This window comes from Alosa pseudoharengus, unplaced genomic scaffold, assembly GCF_046254945.1.
Source record: "Alosa pseudoharengus isolate Yale_2024_CS ecotype anadromous, Long Island Sound unplaced genomic scaffold, YU_APseudo_1.1 YU_APseudo_1.1_scf_10, whole genome shotgun sequence".
Classification (NCBI taxonomy): domain Eukaryota; kingdom Metazoa; phylum Chordata; class Actinopteri; order Clupeiformes; family Clupeidae; genus Alosa; species Alosa pseudoharengus.
In genome coordinates this window covers 16,569,763-16,587,344 of record NW_027468565.1, presented here as the reverse complement: position 1 = coordinate 16,587,344, position 17,582 = coordinate 16,569,763, and the positions used below count along the sequence as shown (strand labels likewise).

The following is a 17,582-nucleotide window of genomic DNA, read 5'->3' as shown; positions in this document are numbered from 1 at the left end:
GTTCACTGACTGCATATTGTGTGAAAACAATATGAAATATGTGAATGGTATGGCCACAAAAGACCGATGCTGTGCTAATTGTGTTTTGAAAATGTGACAACTGGTTAGACAAATGCTTGTTAGCGACAGATATGTGGCAGGACTTTTAGGCTACTTCCTGAAGCTGGAGTTTTCCACCTCTGGCGTAGGCTCCTGGGTGAACGAACGAGTTGTTAGAAATGTAACAACTCTATTAATCGGAAAATGGGTTAAATGAAATGCAATAAATAGTGTCATTAATAATTTCATGAGTTTCTTTATTTTCAAAAATGCAGCTATTGGCTGTAGTAATAACATTACATTTTAGGGGCATATTACACAAATATCAGCTTCTGCAATACAAAAAATTGGCAGATAATGCAGCAGGTCAAACTACAGCAAATCACAGAGAGATATTTGAAATATACAGTTGAACAGATATTGTTTATATATACATATATTGATATAGATGAAATTTATTTTACTTATGTACACTTTAGGATGTGTTTCCCGTCACAGTTAAGAACAGTTAACTACAATATAATAAAAAAATGTTTTCAGTCATATACAAAGCTGTAAAAAAAGTCAACATCAAACTAATCTAGGAAAAAAACAATAACTTTTTTCATAGAAAAACTGCTGGTTGTCTGCACTTGTCCTTAAGTCCTGGTCAAGCAAATCCTACTTTTTTTTTCCAACCAATGTCATCGATTCAACATGAGAATTATAACCATCAATCCCTTCCCCCAAACATCTAAAAACACAGAGAAGGTTTAGATTTGTTATGAAAAACAAAAATGTTTCTAGACCTACAACAGAGGAGCAATTTAGTGGAACAGAGTTGTCCATTATACTCCTACCCATTTTGTGCATCCTGAGTTTTTGCTGTGTATTGTTCAGGCAATTTTCCAGAGCCATAACAATACAAAGACATACAACACAAGGCCAAAAACTGATGAACAACAAACATAAAATGCACAGGAATATTGGAAAAAGCTTCCTTTACCAAACCTTAATAATGATATTTTGTAGGTCGACACATTTTTATTTCTAAAAGAAACGACTTCCTCTGCACTTTTACTTCAGAATCAAATCTATAATTTCAGAATGAATTGTACAAAACATACAGGACTAAGTTCCCTGACAGAGAACAGGGCCAGTACTGAACAATAGTACTTTCTGAAGAAGCCCCTCAGGAGACTGATTGCGTGTAAGATCAGAACTAGGGTTAACCACCATTATGGATACACATGTACAATAATTACATGGTCATAAATACAGTATTTTCTCATATGTACGGTGGATTCTGTGTTAATGTTAGGGATGACTCAATAATTGTACCAAAGTGACAGAGAGACACTTGCACTGTGTGGGTGTGGTGGTGTGGTTAGTGGCTGTTCTGCCTCTGGACCTTCGACCTGCTGGAGGCAAAGTCCTCATTGCGTCTTTTTATTGTGCCCGTGGTGCCCCGCCCTGCAGAAACAGGCAAGAGATTACAAAAACAGTCTTAGAAACTTTTCAAAATAGCTGAACAATGAGAATAATAAGTTATGATGTGCACCAGGTAGGAACTATGAGGACCATTTACCTCTTTGTAATGTTGCAAGTTGGGCCTGTTGTCTGTGAGATGTAGTGGCTTCTCCCATTGTAAACCCTTCAAAAACAATACACTTGTTGTGAGTGGACACTAAGGCACATGAACTTCACAATCAACTATAGGCACTCATTAATCTGACACATTCTGAATATCAACTGGCATAAACCAGGAACAGTTACCAGAGTAAGAAGAGATAATGCAACTGCAACAATCAAAGGTGACATTTTATTCCTGTTGATCAAATTCGAGCAACAAATTTCATTAATAGCTCTGGTTGAGCAGTAGGCAGACATTTCTGGCATGGATGTCATAATAACAGGAGATGTGCTGTACAATTCAGAATACTGGCTTTAGTGTGGGTGATAATTACGGGAACGATGGCTGTGTGTGGCATCAGCGATGGTGTTCAATAGCGTGTAGGTTTGGGTTGTGCATGGGAAGCTTGTGCATGGGATGCTGAGTGCACTGGGTTAGTGGGTGTTGCGGGGGTGTGATGGCTAATTGTGATCCTCATTGAGTCACTGAGCAGCAGATCTGTTGGTCTGGTGTCTGATGTAACTGGTCTAAGCGTGTGTTGGTATGCGTGTGTTGGCGACCGTGTGGTGAGTAACGGGGGGGGAGAGAGCCAGCACTCACCCTGCTGCTGCTGGTGGTGGTGGTGGTGGTGGTGGCTTGTCTCAGCATGGCACGGTTCGCCATGGGCACCCGCTGGTGTGCCCACCTGCCCCTCCCTTTGGTGCGCCATCAGAGATCCACCTGTGTAACGCCACACCACTAATCAGTCTTAACTCAACCAAGATAAATGAAGGCTGTAACAGAACAATAGAGTACTGAGACCATGACGTGGCGTTGCCAAGGTAGTAATTTTACTGGATCTAAACAAATCAATCTAACCATAGTGGCGACCATAGCGGTGGATTTCTTAATCTATTTAAATTATTTGACAACGTTTCTATGACGTTTGTGTTTATAATCCTTAAATTCACTGACGTGTCTTGGCTTTAGTTTTGAGACAGAAATCGTCAGGCATAACAGCTGCAAGCCTTTGATAAGACGTGAGATATCCACTGGGATTTTGTTTCTTAGTATTACACCTGACAGGGAATCTGTATTATGTGGCTAAACTGCTTCCTAACAGGTAAAACATGTGTAAACGGCTATAAGCTACATTTATTGTAACATCATGTACCTGATGTTGACGCGCCCTCTTGAGTGCCGTCTCCAGAGGATGGTCCTGCTGCCATGCCCTCTGCAGCATTGCTGGAGTTGGATGGCACTGTGGCAAGCAGTCCTGTGGGAAACACATGGTGCAAGAGATGTAGAAGATTACTCTCTGTTCTTACCATTCCGATTGCTGGGTGACCGATGGGAAACAGTCAAATCACGAGTGGGCAGCCGTGGCCTACTGGTTAGCACTTCGGAATTGTAACCGGAGGGTTGTCGGTTTGAACCCCGACCAGTAGGCACGGCAGAAGTGTCCTTGAGCAAGGCACCTCACCCCTCACTGCTCCCCAAGCGCCGCTGTTGTTGCAGGCAGCTCACTGCGCCGGGATTAGTGTATGCTTCACCTCACTGTGTGTTCACTGTGTGCTGAGTGTGTTTCACTAATTCACGGATTGGGATAAATGCAGAGACCAAATTTCCCTCACTGGATCAAAAGAGTATATATACTATATACATACTATACTTATACTATATATATATATACGATGCATCACAATATCTCTTTAATGCTACAAGCTTTGTGTTGATGTGTAAAAAGAGCCTATTGTTTCCTGCAGAGTCCAACAGTACTGACCTAGTCCCCTGTAGCAGGACAGCTGCTGGTAGATCTGCTTCATGCGCTCAATGTTGACCCTGCTGGCCTCCGCGTGGTTGACCATTGGCTTGGGGTAGTGCACGCCGATGATACACTTAGCTGCCTTTTGCACTCCCTCTGGAGCGTTCCAGGGCTCATAGATGTATTTGGCTGGAAAACCCCTGAGTATTGGTAAGTAGCGCCTGAGAGGGGAGAAGAGGGGCACACCAAGTGAGTCAGAGACTGGGATAAGGGTAGTAGGAATAGAGTTGTTTGATTATATATTACAACACTGTATATAAATATATAATGGAATATATAACAATATATACAATATATAACATAATAAACCACCAGGTGTAGATCTTAAAGTAAACCAGGGAAGTCATCCAGAAATGAACTGAACCTATTCAAGAACTAAGCATCTACGCAGCCTCCAAAGCCTACTGAGAGAAAATGGAATTGAACATTATGTCCAATACTTTAATATGTTGGTTTAATGTGCAGCATTGGGCCCAATATTCAGTATGTGGTTTAATGTTCTGCATTTCTCACTAGTGGGTCATTTTGACACTAAAAGTATGATTCTACGTCTGCATCATGACCCTGTGTGATATCTGTAATGTTCTTTTAAACATGATAATGTAAGGCGCCAGAGTGGATATCACTTGCTGTTGTCTATTCTGCGTCAACAGTCATTTCTCCTGGCGTTGCCACATTCACTGTATGATTATCTATTTCTTACTGTTGGGTACTTAAACCCTGGATGATTCTGTGTCAAGGCAGAGACGCATATTCTGGAGTACGCTGTGCTACGGGTGTGCCTCTCTCCTGTATACAGCCTAATAAACCTTGCATCTTGATTTGTACTTCTACGTGACTGGATCTCATATTTCACTTCGGTACATAATATTTTTACCAACACTACGAAGCCTCATTAAAGCCAAAATATCTGGTAAAAGATGTGCTCCTCCAACGTGTATGAGGGAGGAGGAGTGAGGAGTGGAGCTCTGTGTTAACCCATTTACTCCTGAAATGCCTGCTAAAAACGCCTATAGAATCCTATGGCATTCTAGACTAAATAACCTTATTTCCTGAGGGTTTTCTGAAAACATACAAAAAATTGTCAACGTCTACCAAAATGTAATATCTAAGCCTCTGTAGCACCTAGAAACATGAAATAAAAAGCATGCTGCGCTACGCAGCATCCAGCGGGAGGGTCAATGTTGCGTCATGCAGCATCCAGCGCGAATGGGTTAAGGTGTGTACCTGATGTAGTCTCCGTTGGGGTCGGTGCGGCGGCCGAAGCCCACGGGGCAGTAGCAGTGGAAGAACTGCTGGAAGAAGGAGCTGCAGGAGAGCCACATCCAGCTGCCCGCGTTCACACTCCAGTCAGCGTCCAGCAGCAGCTCCTCAAACACCTGCAGAGTGACACAGAAACACACACACACACACACACACTGTTTAATACAGAAACAGAGGTATGGGATTATGTGCTCATAATATGAAACCCATGTTCTAGACTTGTGGAGCCATGAAAATGAAATGTAGTCACTCTCCTTTGTTTACACCAAACTGTATATTAAGGATCTTTGACCAAACCCACTTCCCAAAGTTCTCACCAATCATATTCTACAATAAGTACAATACACAGGAGTTCCTTTAAGTTGACCCATGTTCCTTGAGTTTAAACATGAGCTAACCTTCATTCCCTCCTCCCAGCTGATCCACAGGTCTCCTCTGGTCAGGAAGCAGGCCACGGCGTGCCGGGCCAGGTGGTGGATCCAGCCCTCCTGGCGCAGCTGGGTCATGATGGCGTCGATCCAGGGGAAGCCCGTCCGGCCCTCGGCCCACTTGGCCAGCGCCTCTGGGTTCCTGTCCCAGGGGATCTGCACGCAGATGGGGTTGCCCTCCATCTTGTCGAACCGTGGGTTATTGGTGGCCGTCGTGTAGAAGAACTCCCGCCACAGCAGCTGGCCGTAGAGAGAGAGCGGAGGAGCGCTGTTCTTCTTCACCTGTAGTCAGACACAGGGCAAGTCTAGAGCATGAGCAGTCTGTGGGTGGCAAGCCTTACAAGTCCTCTGTGAGGAATATTGAATGCCAATGCTGTAAAAGCCACTAAGTCAAGAATTAAAGTCCATTTAAATGTCACCATGGCTTGTTGGTGAAAATCAATCCTTCTAAATCGCACAAGACAGTTGTGTCCCCTTAAACTTCTACAAGTACATGTCTAAGCATAAATATGACCTTTCTTTGATTTTTGAGTATATATATTCATCTTTCAGAGACATTGTAGAGGTGTCAATGTAAACCTCTATCCAGCCATGCTGGTAAACCTTTCTGTAGCATTATGGGCTGAAAGCTCACCTTTCTGTAGAGGTCTGTGAGTTTGGAGTAGAAGAGGCGACAGGAGAGGCATCCGAAGCGCAGGTAGGGACTCAGGCCCGTGGGACTGGCCAGGAGGGAGTTGGCGTTCATCCTGGGCCGCTCAAAGTTGGCAACCCACGCCTGCACACAAGAGACCACACCATCAAGATGACGTGACACTATGGAGCTACTAAAAAGCCCGGAGGAGAGTGGCTGGGCACCACTTCCATTCATGTCTATGGCCAACGCTATGCAAATCACTGGAGCCTTTGAATATGTAAATGACCATCAACAGGTCACCAACATCAACTTACCACCATTTTTTCATGGTGGTAAGATATGAAAATATAAAGATGAGGAAGTATGAAGAGCCAATAGGTGTGTGTGACTCCATACACCACCAACTGTGTTGACTTAAAATGGTGTATCCTGGACTTAATACAATACATGTGGGTTAGAAATTTTGTCTGACTGCTGAATGTCAACATGACAGAAAACATTAAAGCCTTGCAGGAGCGAGGCCCCTTCTGTAAAGTGCTGCAACCCAGTGCTAGAGCTAGAACACACCCTTATGGCTTCAAAGCATTGCTGACATGTTGAATGTATCCCAACAATTATTAAATAAGTCAAATCAGTAATCATGTTCAGTATAATGACAAGGAAAGGTGTTCATTACTAACAAAAATAAGGAACAGAATTGTACAACACCTTCTGTTGGTCACGTCAATTGCAAACTTCAAAGGAAAGGAGAAACTGCTTGGGCTTGTCTGCGGTCTTTTTTTGCTCATCAGACAGGCATATCACACCAGACCATCAAGTCAGACACAGTCAATCTCCAATGAGGCTAATTACCTGAATTCCAAATGCCACATGACTAATAATAACCAGAGTGAACTGAGCCCTACTCTGATAAACTGGGCTCTTGCATGACTGAATCCAGTATATAGAAAATAGCCAGTGCTAACTAACTGAAGCTAACACCTAACAGGCTGATCTCCAGGCGTTACCATGGGGACACTGGGGATGGGTGCAGTCTCACCTTCCGCTCCAGGTGTCTCTCCAGTCGAGTGAGGGCTTCAGACTCTCCCCCCGGCCACACCGCAGTGCTCAGACCGTCAGTCTCAAAACCTGCAGATTCACATTGCAAACTGGGAATCAGTATGGTAAGAGCGTGTGCGCGCACACACACACCACACACACACACACACACACACACACTCACAGGACTCCACAAAAAGCATTTACATACACACATAAATAATTAATATACCAAACCAGTATAATACACAAAATAGTTATGCCACCCTAAAACACTGTCACGCAGACATGCTCAAACTCACCCAGCTCCTCCAGGGAAGGCACGCCTAACTTGTCGTCATGGTCGTCGCTGATGGGCGTGACACAGTGCCCCATGAGCTCTGGGGTGATGGTGTCCACCGGCTCCTCCACCACGTCCATGCGACTGATCAGCGTCTGGAAACGCTTGTAGGTGAGCGGAGACTGACCGCCATTCAGTTCACTGATCCTTCAGATGGCAGCAGCAGAGAGGGAATTGAAGAGCAGGCTATCAGAATAGGACACTTAGCATGTACTTATAATAACTAAATAAATTGTAATGATATGAAGTATGATTGTATTAATAAAATTACACGTCATTTATGTTGGTATTGAGTGAGTAAATGACTATGAGTGTGCATGTGCTATAGGTCATTTGGTCACTTCAGAGTTCTGAGGATTTTTTTGCTATGCCTCCTCTCTCCATGTATTAACAGAATACTGCTCTTAATATCCCTCATCATTCTCTTTCAGGCCAGTGAATGAAGGTGTTTCAGTGTTTATATTGCTTATCCAGAGAATACCAGCTCCCCAAGCTGCTAAAGATGAGAAGAAAGGATCTCCAATTATGACCTAATTTTTTACAAATAACAATCAGATTTCAGAGTACCGGTATGTCTCCTCTCAATCCATACAAAATAGCAGCAGATAAAGGCACAAGTAGAACACCTGGACAAGTTATACAGAGCCCACACTTTAGAACTACTACAAAAATGTCAAATACACTTGTAATCTCAAGCATCACAAGGCCCAACTTTTCCAGGAATTATATTTATGTTGTCATTATGCCATTTTCAAATGGGCCGTTCCAGATTTTCCACCCACTGTCATAATGTTGCTGAAACTGATCCAAATATCTGGCATATGGGCTGTCTTATGCAAGCACATGTCAGATGACTAACTTATGCTGTAGCTTGCTTGCCTATGTGTGTGTGTGTGTGTGTGTGTGGGTAATGGTGGGCTTGTGACTCAAACCACATGACTCCACTCACTTGTCCAGTTCGTAGAGTGTGTGGGAGATCCGCACCGTCACTTCCACCCCGGCCTCACTGGCCAGCTTCTGAATGGCGGCATCACGCTCCTTCCCGAAGGGCTCCGAGTCGTACTCGTACGAGAGACGGGAGATGTTCCACTCCTGCGGTGCACACAAGTGCATGGGGTTAACCGAATGAACTCAGGCATTGGTCAGGGAAGACAAGTCTTGTATTTCAAGTAAGACTACTGTCTATTTCAGTCTTGACAAACATGCCCCATTGTAACATTCAACTAGAGCGGAACACTTTTACATGTCTGTCCAGCGTCTCTTTTAGGAGGGTAAACAGCTTAGAGCTGAACTCAGAATGACCTCTGAGTTGCAACAACACCCATGCTGAAAGCCGAGTGCTACTCATAATCAACCAGAGCTCATTTCTAGCAGTATCCCCACCACTCTCAGGGCACAGGTCAGACTGGGGAGCACGGGGCACTGTACCTTGAATAGCCTGGGGAAGACATCCGTGGGCTGCCCCCTGATGACAAAGAGCCGCGAGTTCAGCTTGCGGAGGCTGGCGTCCAGATCCTCCAGGCACTGAAGCAGGAACCTACAACACAGACAGGGACCATGTACTGTATGTAAATGCAGTGTTCAGCAATTGTTTTCAACGTGAAGTGTTGTTACAGAGAATGACTCTTCACTATTGGGTCATTTTACTGATCAAAAGAGCTACACCAGCTGTGTTTTCAGTTAGTCTATTATTTCACCATAATTGCCAGTCATTTGCTTGCTTGCACAAACAGTAACCACCCTGCTATTAGTTGAGGTTGAATGGTATGCCTCTGTAAGAACTGAGCGCATCGTTGTTTATTCTGCAGATTACTCAGGTGAATATGAGGTATGTTGGTAAACAGTGATCACCTGAAAGGAACCCCAAACAAGTCATAAGTGCAACAATAACACTGAAAAAGTTTATTTCATGATGAGATGTTTGAGTGTATACCTTCCATTAAATCCCACTAATTAAGAGAAACAGTATCCTCTTGCTTTCTTTGACACAATGTTACCTGTTACAATTGTTAAAGTGTCTTCTACTACTAATCCTACTAAGCACTAGGATTTGTGGTTTAGTCTCAGCCATAGAAAAGTTCTTGTCAAAAGTCACCACTTGAGGGCACTCATATTCCAGCCAAGAACATGAGTTGGTATTACCAAAGTCCTTTTAGGCAAGTCCCTCCACACAGCAGCCATGTTGCAACGCTTTTTGGGCACTTATCGGGCATCTATTTCGGCAGAAATGCGCGTGCGCATGGCTTCACGACACCAAGCTCCAGTGGCAAGATCACAACACATGATTGGCACGATGTCTTCACAACACACCACATGATTGGCTCAATGTATTCAGAACACAACACATGATTGGCTCAATGTATTCACATGTTGACGTTTTGCCGCGGAAGGGGTGGGATATATGTAGACAACTGCCATATTGGCGTTTCAAACTAAGCCCATGCATTTCTATGGAGGATTTTTTGAGTGTTGTGTCTCCTCATTAGAAAGTGTCTGGTATTACGGCATCCATTGTTGTGACTAACAGCTTCTCCTGTCAGAATCATCTCTTATTCTAAGTACAATTTCATGTTTTCAATTCAGCAATACAAGAGGGTCCAGTATTTCTTATGTAACAAAATGATGAAGACTATGCTGTTAAATCAGTCGAACTCTCTGAGACAGCTATGCCATTTGAAGCTTGGCATATACTTTCAATTAAATTAAACTTTTTGGGCATGGTTGACCTAGCAGGATGGTCTCATGCCTGAACTTAATGAAGGCTTGCTAAATTGTGGATTGCATGGTGTCTGCATCCATGCCAAGTGTTGAGAAGTGTCTTAGAAGAATGCAGAGTGAAGGGCATCTGGCTAGTTGGAAGGCCCATGGGCATCAGATGAGCAGGCCTGGCTCAAATCAAACTCTGACCGATAACAGGGTGGTGCAGACACAAGAGGATTACACCAGAAATGTCTGGTTACAGCTCGATTCCCTGTGCCAAGTCTATGGTTATAACATTTGTGTTACTCCATTCTCTGGTAGTTAATCTACAATGTAGGTTTAGAGCTCCACACTGTAAAACATATGTCCATATGTAAAACACAGGCCCAACTCCATCAACAATAGGCTGATGTAATGTGATATCTATGCCTTTATATAGTATCAATTTGATTTTATTATCAAATGTGAGCCATTTTCACCTAGTTTTAGCATTTGTCACCGTTTCACCATTAGTTTTATTTTAGCACCAAGTACAAAGTCATCACTTTTGATCCGAGTAGACTGCTCCTTTACAATGACCTGTAAAGTTGTTGAAAGCTGGACTTGCATTCCAACATTTTTGGTATATGAACACCAATTACATGAGTTTCCAGGCAGTGTTTTAAAGAGTGTGCAGTGCCTATGACTTTTAGTACAACTGATGAAAACAAAATGAGTCTGGATTATGGTTGTATCAGAAGTGAGGGCTCTCCAGTGACCAGTGGTCACAACCTCACAGCCCACAAGACAGTTGCCCCCTTGGTTGATTTAGATTTGTGATGACATTTGGTCTGCATATCAAATTTGTGTTTCGTTCTATTCGAGTAAGCTTCATTAGAACACTCAACTAGCTTCAGCTTAGGGACTGTAGTTGCATTGACTAACACCAACTGTGTCATTTAACACTGCTGTAGGTCACCCCATCAAAACAACTTACTGCGAACTATAGAGCTATTCCTTGCAAATATGTTGTCACATAACTATAAATGTAATCAAACATGTCTTTTTGAAGCTAAAGGAAATGATCTAGGGCATTAACAGTATCAAGAAAAGTGCACAATGTGATTCTTAATATCATACTCAGACTGTATAGTCAGTCATAGAGTCATTGAGTCATATTCAATCATTCATATTGAGGCAACCTGTCTGCCTTCCGCAAAGAGAAACAAAAATAAAGCTCCATTACACCACCAAGCATGCAAGAGTAGCCTATGAGAGGGTGATAACTTTTGAGACACATCTTTCAGTAGAAGTTTTCCCATTAGCCAGAAAACAATGTAATGCAGCCACAAAGCTAGTTGGCCAGAAAAGGCATGCTATTTACAAGGTAAATGTCAGTCTCAAATACAATTAAAAATGGCAGAACACAAACATTGATGGACAGGTGTGCCCTAAAGCAAGAGTTGTTAATATCCATTCCCTTGGCAAAAGCGAGGACATTTGCTAATGTTAAATGATAATGTGCAACTAGCTATATGTATCGGGAGTTTTAATGAAGATTGTCTTCTTGCCCTATTGCATTGACCCCCGACAAAACCACCTGGCAAGTGGCCCATAGGTCATTTGAGTTTTAGACCCCTGCTTGGTGAAGAATTTCCATACTTAACCTGATTTAACCAGGAGATAGCAATAGCATAGAGAGACTGTGCTCCTGGTCAAAAGAGATAATACTTAAAATGTCTCCTGCTATAATATCAAAACTTACAAAGATTTCTGATCTGAAAGGGATTCTAATATATTCTAAAAGATTATCTCAGCATATATAAAATGTCTTCTTCACAGGATTTTTCTATAAAGCAGTAATGAAACAGATTAATCTCATAAGATCACAGCCTGCCAAGGTGACAGATACCACACGACAATTAATCTGTGGGGAAGACCTCCAGTCAGCAATGTACCACTTAAGGTTTTAAAAAAAAGCTCAGGTGACCAGTGACTGTCTGGCCTTAACTGGCTCCAGGAGTTGCCACTTGCCACTGACCTGCCGTGCAACGTTGGTACCCATGTGGGAAATCTGCTATGAGAGCTGATTACAGCAATCCTGTCTGAGCTCTGGTGCCCCTCCAGGGGCAAACCGCCGCGACTGGGTCAGTCAGACGGGACGCCGCCGGCGCTCACTGTCGAGGGGCATTCGTCTCCACCTGAGCACCAGGAGGGGGTGGCTCTGGGGACAAAACCACTCTCTCAGGTGGATGTACACGGGTTGGAATCTCGCCTTCTGTGGGTCTCATTAGTGTGTGCTTCACCTCACTGTGTGTACACTGTGTGCTCTATGTGTTTCACTAATTCACGGATTGGGATAAATGCAGAGACCAAATTTCCCTCACGGGATCAAAAGAGTATATATACTTATACTTATATATACTTATACTTAACATTATTTTGGCAATGCAAGCCACTGACATTTGACGGTTCACGAGGCATAATTAACCCAACATGATGAGAGGTGAGGAAAGGCAACCCCGAGGACAGTCTGTACGCTATGTGACTGCTGAGCCTCTCAATACTTTCCAGCGGGGGCCCTGACTGCAGCCGCCACAGTTACCATAAGAGGAAAGTGTGTGTGCGCGGGGCTAGTAGAAAAGTAGGTCAGAGTCGCAGAGCGCCGCAGTGCTGTAACAGGCTGTTTTGACACACTGCCCTACTTCCAGTTCTTGGACACCGTGTACACCAAATTCTTGCCCCTTTGAAATCTCAAACTTAAATGCTTAAGTTGTGTACACACTATGTATACAAACACTACACCCAGCCACCCACACACATACTCAATTTTCGCAAAAATCACAGGATGTACTTTGAGCACGGACACGGTCACACTGCACACAAACGGCTCAGATGCTGACATAAGAGAACAACTAAAGTCAATGAAACATTTCCAGAGAATGAATATGCTATTCCTGATGTGGGTTTTAACCAATACTGCGGAATGATCCAAGAATGAAAATGCCGATGGATGATAACTACAGTAAAGAGCTTGCAACACTAGTTCACAGGCCTGTGACCTACATGTCACGCACGCGGGACTGACAACACGGAAACACCGTAGCCTACTCGCATTGCTGTCGAGGGCCAAAGATCAATGACCTTTTAACCTTTAACTATCATCCATACATTAATAACGTCAGAATATTACACAAATTAATTAATTATTAAATACGATGCATGGAGTTTTATTTAGCAGTAACAACTGGTTAATTAACTCCCACACCATCACCACTGCTTTTCTTCAGGAACAAAATGTTTCCAACTTACCTCCATCTGCTAATGCCAACGTTGGAAGACCCTGCGAACCAGGGATCAAGAATGTAAACACAACGCAAGGTGTCTGCTCCTCTTATTGAGTCCCTTAACGAGGGATTGTCATGGAGCCGCAGTCCCTTCCTGAACCAGTGCACTGTATTCACCACCATAACTCCTCGGATGATAACCGAATATCACTGCAGTTAGAGTCCACTGGATGCCAATGACAACTTTGGACACAAGTACAAACCAAGACTTGTGTGGAAATTGTAAGATGAAAACAAGCAAGAAATGATGACTGGATTCAACCTTGCTCAATAACTTTTCCCATGGCTGCAAGGAACCTCCGTTGGCTGTTTATCCACGATGAAAATAGAGAAATGATCACAGATGTTGCAGCCTACGTCCTTTAATGCCTTTCTTTTTCTGCAGGTTAAATGTAACAAAATTGTAACTACGTTGCAAAATTGTCCTTCAGATTACGCACGGATGATGAGTAGGCTAACACCTGTAACAATGGTCTCGCCCGAGTCACCAACGTTCGATAAAAATCCAATGCCCTGGCGAGGAGAGCGCTATAAGTAGGCTATGTCACCCTAATTGTCGAAAACGTGATAGTTTCCCACGACAAAAGCTAGTTGAACTGAAATGTTCATCCACTGCGTCAGTCATCCATAAAATCCCAGTCGCTTTCCCTATGCGTCTTGGATGTTGTTATTATGAAAGAAGGGTTTATGTAATTCACTACAAGGGCTCCCAGCTATGGCTTCGGCTCCACCCACACGAGCGGAACAGGACATCCAGTTGGTCAATAAGCCGCCCATACGTAAGCATTCACAGTCACGTTTTTGTGGCGTGGCAAGTCTTCAAATCATAAATTTAACAGTATGGTTAAATAAGGAGGGTAATCTACGAAAAATGTAAACGTACCAAACAGACAATTAATCGTGATGTCGTTCGAGTATATTAGGACGTAAATAGCTTGAATATAGCCCCTTGGTTGCCTTGTCGGTGATTGGTTGGTGTACAATGTCCCGGATGAGCACATGCAGTAGGTGAGCTTTGTGTTAAGGGACGTGGGCAGAACAGGGTAAACTCATGTGCTTGTGGCTGTGTGGTAGTGTGGCACAGTCATGTCCAATTGAAAGTGTGAGCTGTGCAAGTCAAAAGGAGCGAAAAAGAGGGACATAATAGAAGAGAAGCATACATACATGATACTAGGCCTACATATAACATAGTCTACAGACCTACATACAAATAGGCTACATACAACTATGCACTCAGTGACACAATATACTTTCTTATTTTGGAAACACTAGTGTATTTGTGTGTGTGTGTTTGTACTTTTTATGTATCACATCTGGACTTTGAGTCTGTAAATAAAGTTAGATAGACAGACCGACAGGTACACTGTAGATGCACATTTTCTTGAAATAAAATGATCTGAAACCCTTTTGGACTACAGCCTAGCAGGTAAAGCAATAGGTATACGATTGTAACTAGGGCCGCACAATTAATCGAAATTGCAATTTGATGTAAAGAAAGAAATGGCTAAAGAAATGTGTAGGCCTATTTGTGTGTGTTTCATTGTCTGTGTTCTGCGAATTAAAAGTGGACATTCTTCTAGGGAAGAGTTCTGAACAGCTGTGGGATCAAAACTTTAGATTGTCAGGATAACGTTTATGGAAACAGGTAGAATTAAACTGTGTCCATCAACTTTAATCACATTGGGGGGAATTCTCCCATGTGCGTAAGGGTGTGTCAGTCAAAAAAAGCGGGCAACTACACTACAGTACGTGCAGCTTTTTTACGCACTTCAGTTACGCACTTCTGTATACGCATATTCTCCCATTCCTACTTTTGTCACACCCACAGTGCGCAAGTTCAAAATCAAAGTAACCTTGTGAAAGAGGTTTGATTTATTTAAAATAGAACCAGACGGATCCACCACCTCGTTAATTTAGGTTAATATGAAAACGTGGAACGTGGACTTTTTTGCCATTTAAATCCAGAAAGAACACAAACCAGTCTTTGATTTTGAAAACGTAAGCATGGTGAACTGAATAGCAAAGGCCTACAGTAAATGGTGTGTCATCACATAGCCTAACAAAAAATTGACTTGTTATCTATGCTAACGAAACTGTAGACTGACACCTGCAGTTTTGAATAGAGACTGGCATAACAATACCAGCCTCTATCACAAACGAATCAAGAGACAGGTGAATATAAACGCTGCTCGACAATAGTGCAGACGTCTGTGCAAATGTATGGATGACTTCGGTCAAATTGGAAAGAAATGAAGTAGGCTATGGGATTATAGCCTGGATACCAGACTCTATGACTTCACAGAGAGTCTGGCCTAGATCCATAGGCAAACGTTTATTTCCGGGTGGGAGGGCACAGTTTGAGTTTTTTTTTTACAATTTTTTTTAAAATATTTTTTTGGGCTTTTTATGCCTTTAATGATAGGACAGTTGAAAGTGACAGGAAGCGAATGGGAGAGAGAACAGGGGTGGGATCCGGAAAGGACCACCGGGCAGGCTTTTCCCAAATCACGGAAGTAACGTAGACGCAGCGGTATAGTAGCAGATAGTAGCATCCATCAGGCAAGTATTATTTAAATAAACTCCTGGTGTATTTACAAACTTTTCAATGCCTCGTTTTATGACGAAAGAACATAGTTGTACTACTGTAGAAGTTTCGTACCATTCAGGGCATTATTAGTGGGGTAATTTACGAGATAAAAGTTGGTACCATTACGACTGCAGAAACTCATTAGTTTCTGACAGCGCTACTCCACCAGGGTTCGACCAAGGGAAAACAGGTTCTGGGAGGGTGTTTGGCTCGGGGTCATGATGCAAAGGACCCTATAGGGTGAAATTACTCCGAACCATCGCTTTAACTGTGGAACTTCCTTATAACCAAAGATCCTTGATTGCTCTGCTTTAACCCTCTCTGGTATAGAATAGCCAAGTGTGTCATCTTGGTAGGGAATACGTTCGTATTTCAAGTGACAGAATTAAGGTATGACTTAAGTTTAGCTGACGTTATAACGTGTAAGGTTAAGCTTGCCAACCCCACAGGCAGGAGGCTCGACTGTGACTTCGCTCGTGACACTTCTGTAGTAGCTAAACTAGAAAGAGCTAAAAATAGAAATGGAATGGTCGCTTAAATCCAACATACACACAGATAACTCACACCAACTCATGAAAACGCACAGTCTGGACATTTTATCTGGACATTTTATCATAACTCGGTTGCCGCTTTGGGTCGAATCAGTGACGCATGCACGTCAGGTCAAAACCAGGCCATTTTCGTGGGTCTATCACTAGGTGGCAGTCTCGCCAGGTCTCGCTGATAACTTCCCGGAAAGTTTACACAAGTAAGTAACAGGCAACACTTCATATTTCATGAAAGACGTTATATCTCCATTTCTAGAAAAAAACAGCGATTTTGATGAAAACTAGCCACTGTTTAGCTTGGGATTTCTCAGGAACAGAGGCGTGTAGAAATACACCCCACCCACCGAGAGCTTAAAGTCTCACCTTTTAATCGAGCTATTGTATGTGTTCATAGCTATAACACAGAATATGCTGTGGCTGTACAAAAATCATCAACAATGGTCTAGATTGCTGGCACTCTAAGACAAAGCTCCCGAAAACAGCTTGGCATTCAATGAGTTAACATTCTCTAACCATCGTGATTTCGAATTGGTGCAGTTTTCAGCACAAAAACTCATTTTATTCTTTTCATGGAGAGCATTGCTCTATGCTGTTCTATGGTGCTTTCTGCCTCTTAGTTGCGCACGCATGTTTTCGTGACGTTGCATAGAAATCCATGTATACGTCATCACTCACTCTTGCTCTCATGCCACACGCACACTCAGGCAATACAAAAACAGTATACCTAAAATAAAACCCCCACGTTATGACAGTTACTCTTCCTAAAACGTAGCCTGACGTAGCCATACTCAATTCTAGTCAGAATATGAGTCTGATACTGATCCATTGGGACGTAATTATGGGGCGTGTTTCAACCGATACAGGGGGGGAATGCCTCTGCACTCAATTGGATAGACCTAACCAATCAGAGCAACGAAATAGCTTACCGTGAGGTGTAGGAAGAACACACGAACCATCCTTCTTTTCTACAAATGCCTTAACATTGTTTTCTGGTCTTTTGTAAAAGTTATTGTGCCGTCAATATCTCCTACAACACTCATTAGCGAAATCAAAGAGATACGTAGTAGGGTAGGCTATTAGGAAAAAACTGATAGCCTATATCCCCTCCGTTTTTAAAAATAATTCTGTTGAACACTGATATGCTACAAACATGTTATAAACAGCTGGGAAAGGCTGTCACAAATCCCTCAAACAGGTGGTCAATCAGAGATTTCAAACAAACGAGGGAACAACATGTCACAATGCAACATGCTGTTTTCCCTT

At 42.9% G+C, this 17,582-nt stretch overlaps 1 protein-coding gene across 1 annotated transcript; it reads right to left on the bottom strand.

Moving 5' to 3' along the window:
• Positions 1-282: 282 nt before the first annotated feature.
• On the bottom strand, positions 283-13,890 carry cry1b (cryptochrome circadian regulator 1b). Its single transcript, XM_076265629.1, has 13 exons — positions 13,150-13,890; positions 8,587-8,695; positions 8,108-8,250; positions 7,121-7,305; positions 6,820-6,908; positions 5,781-5,921; positions 5,117-5,428; positions 4,683-4,834; positions 3,414-3,616; positions 2,805-2,906; positions 2,252-2,371; positions 1,607-1,672; positions 283-1,491 (listed from the first exon to the last, which is right to left on the bottom strand). The coding sequence occupies exons 1-13, from the start codon at positions 13,305-13,307 to the stop codon at positions 1,406-1,408; spliced, it is 1,866 nt and encodes a 621-aa protein (XP_076121744.1). The 5' UTR covers positions 13,308-13,890; the 3' UTR covers positions 283-1,405.
• Between the last annotated feature and the right edge of the window lie 3,692 nt (positions 13,891-17,582).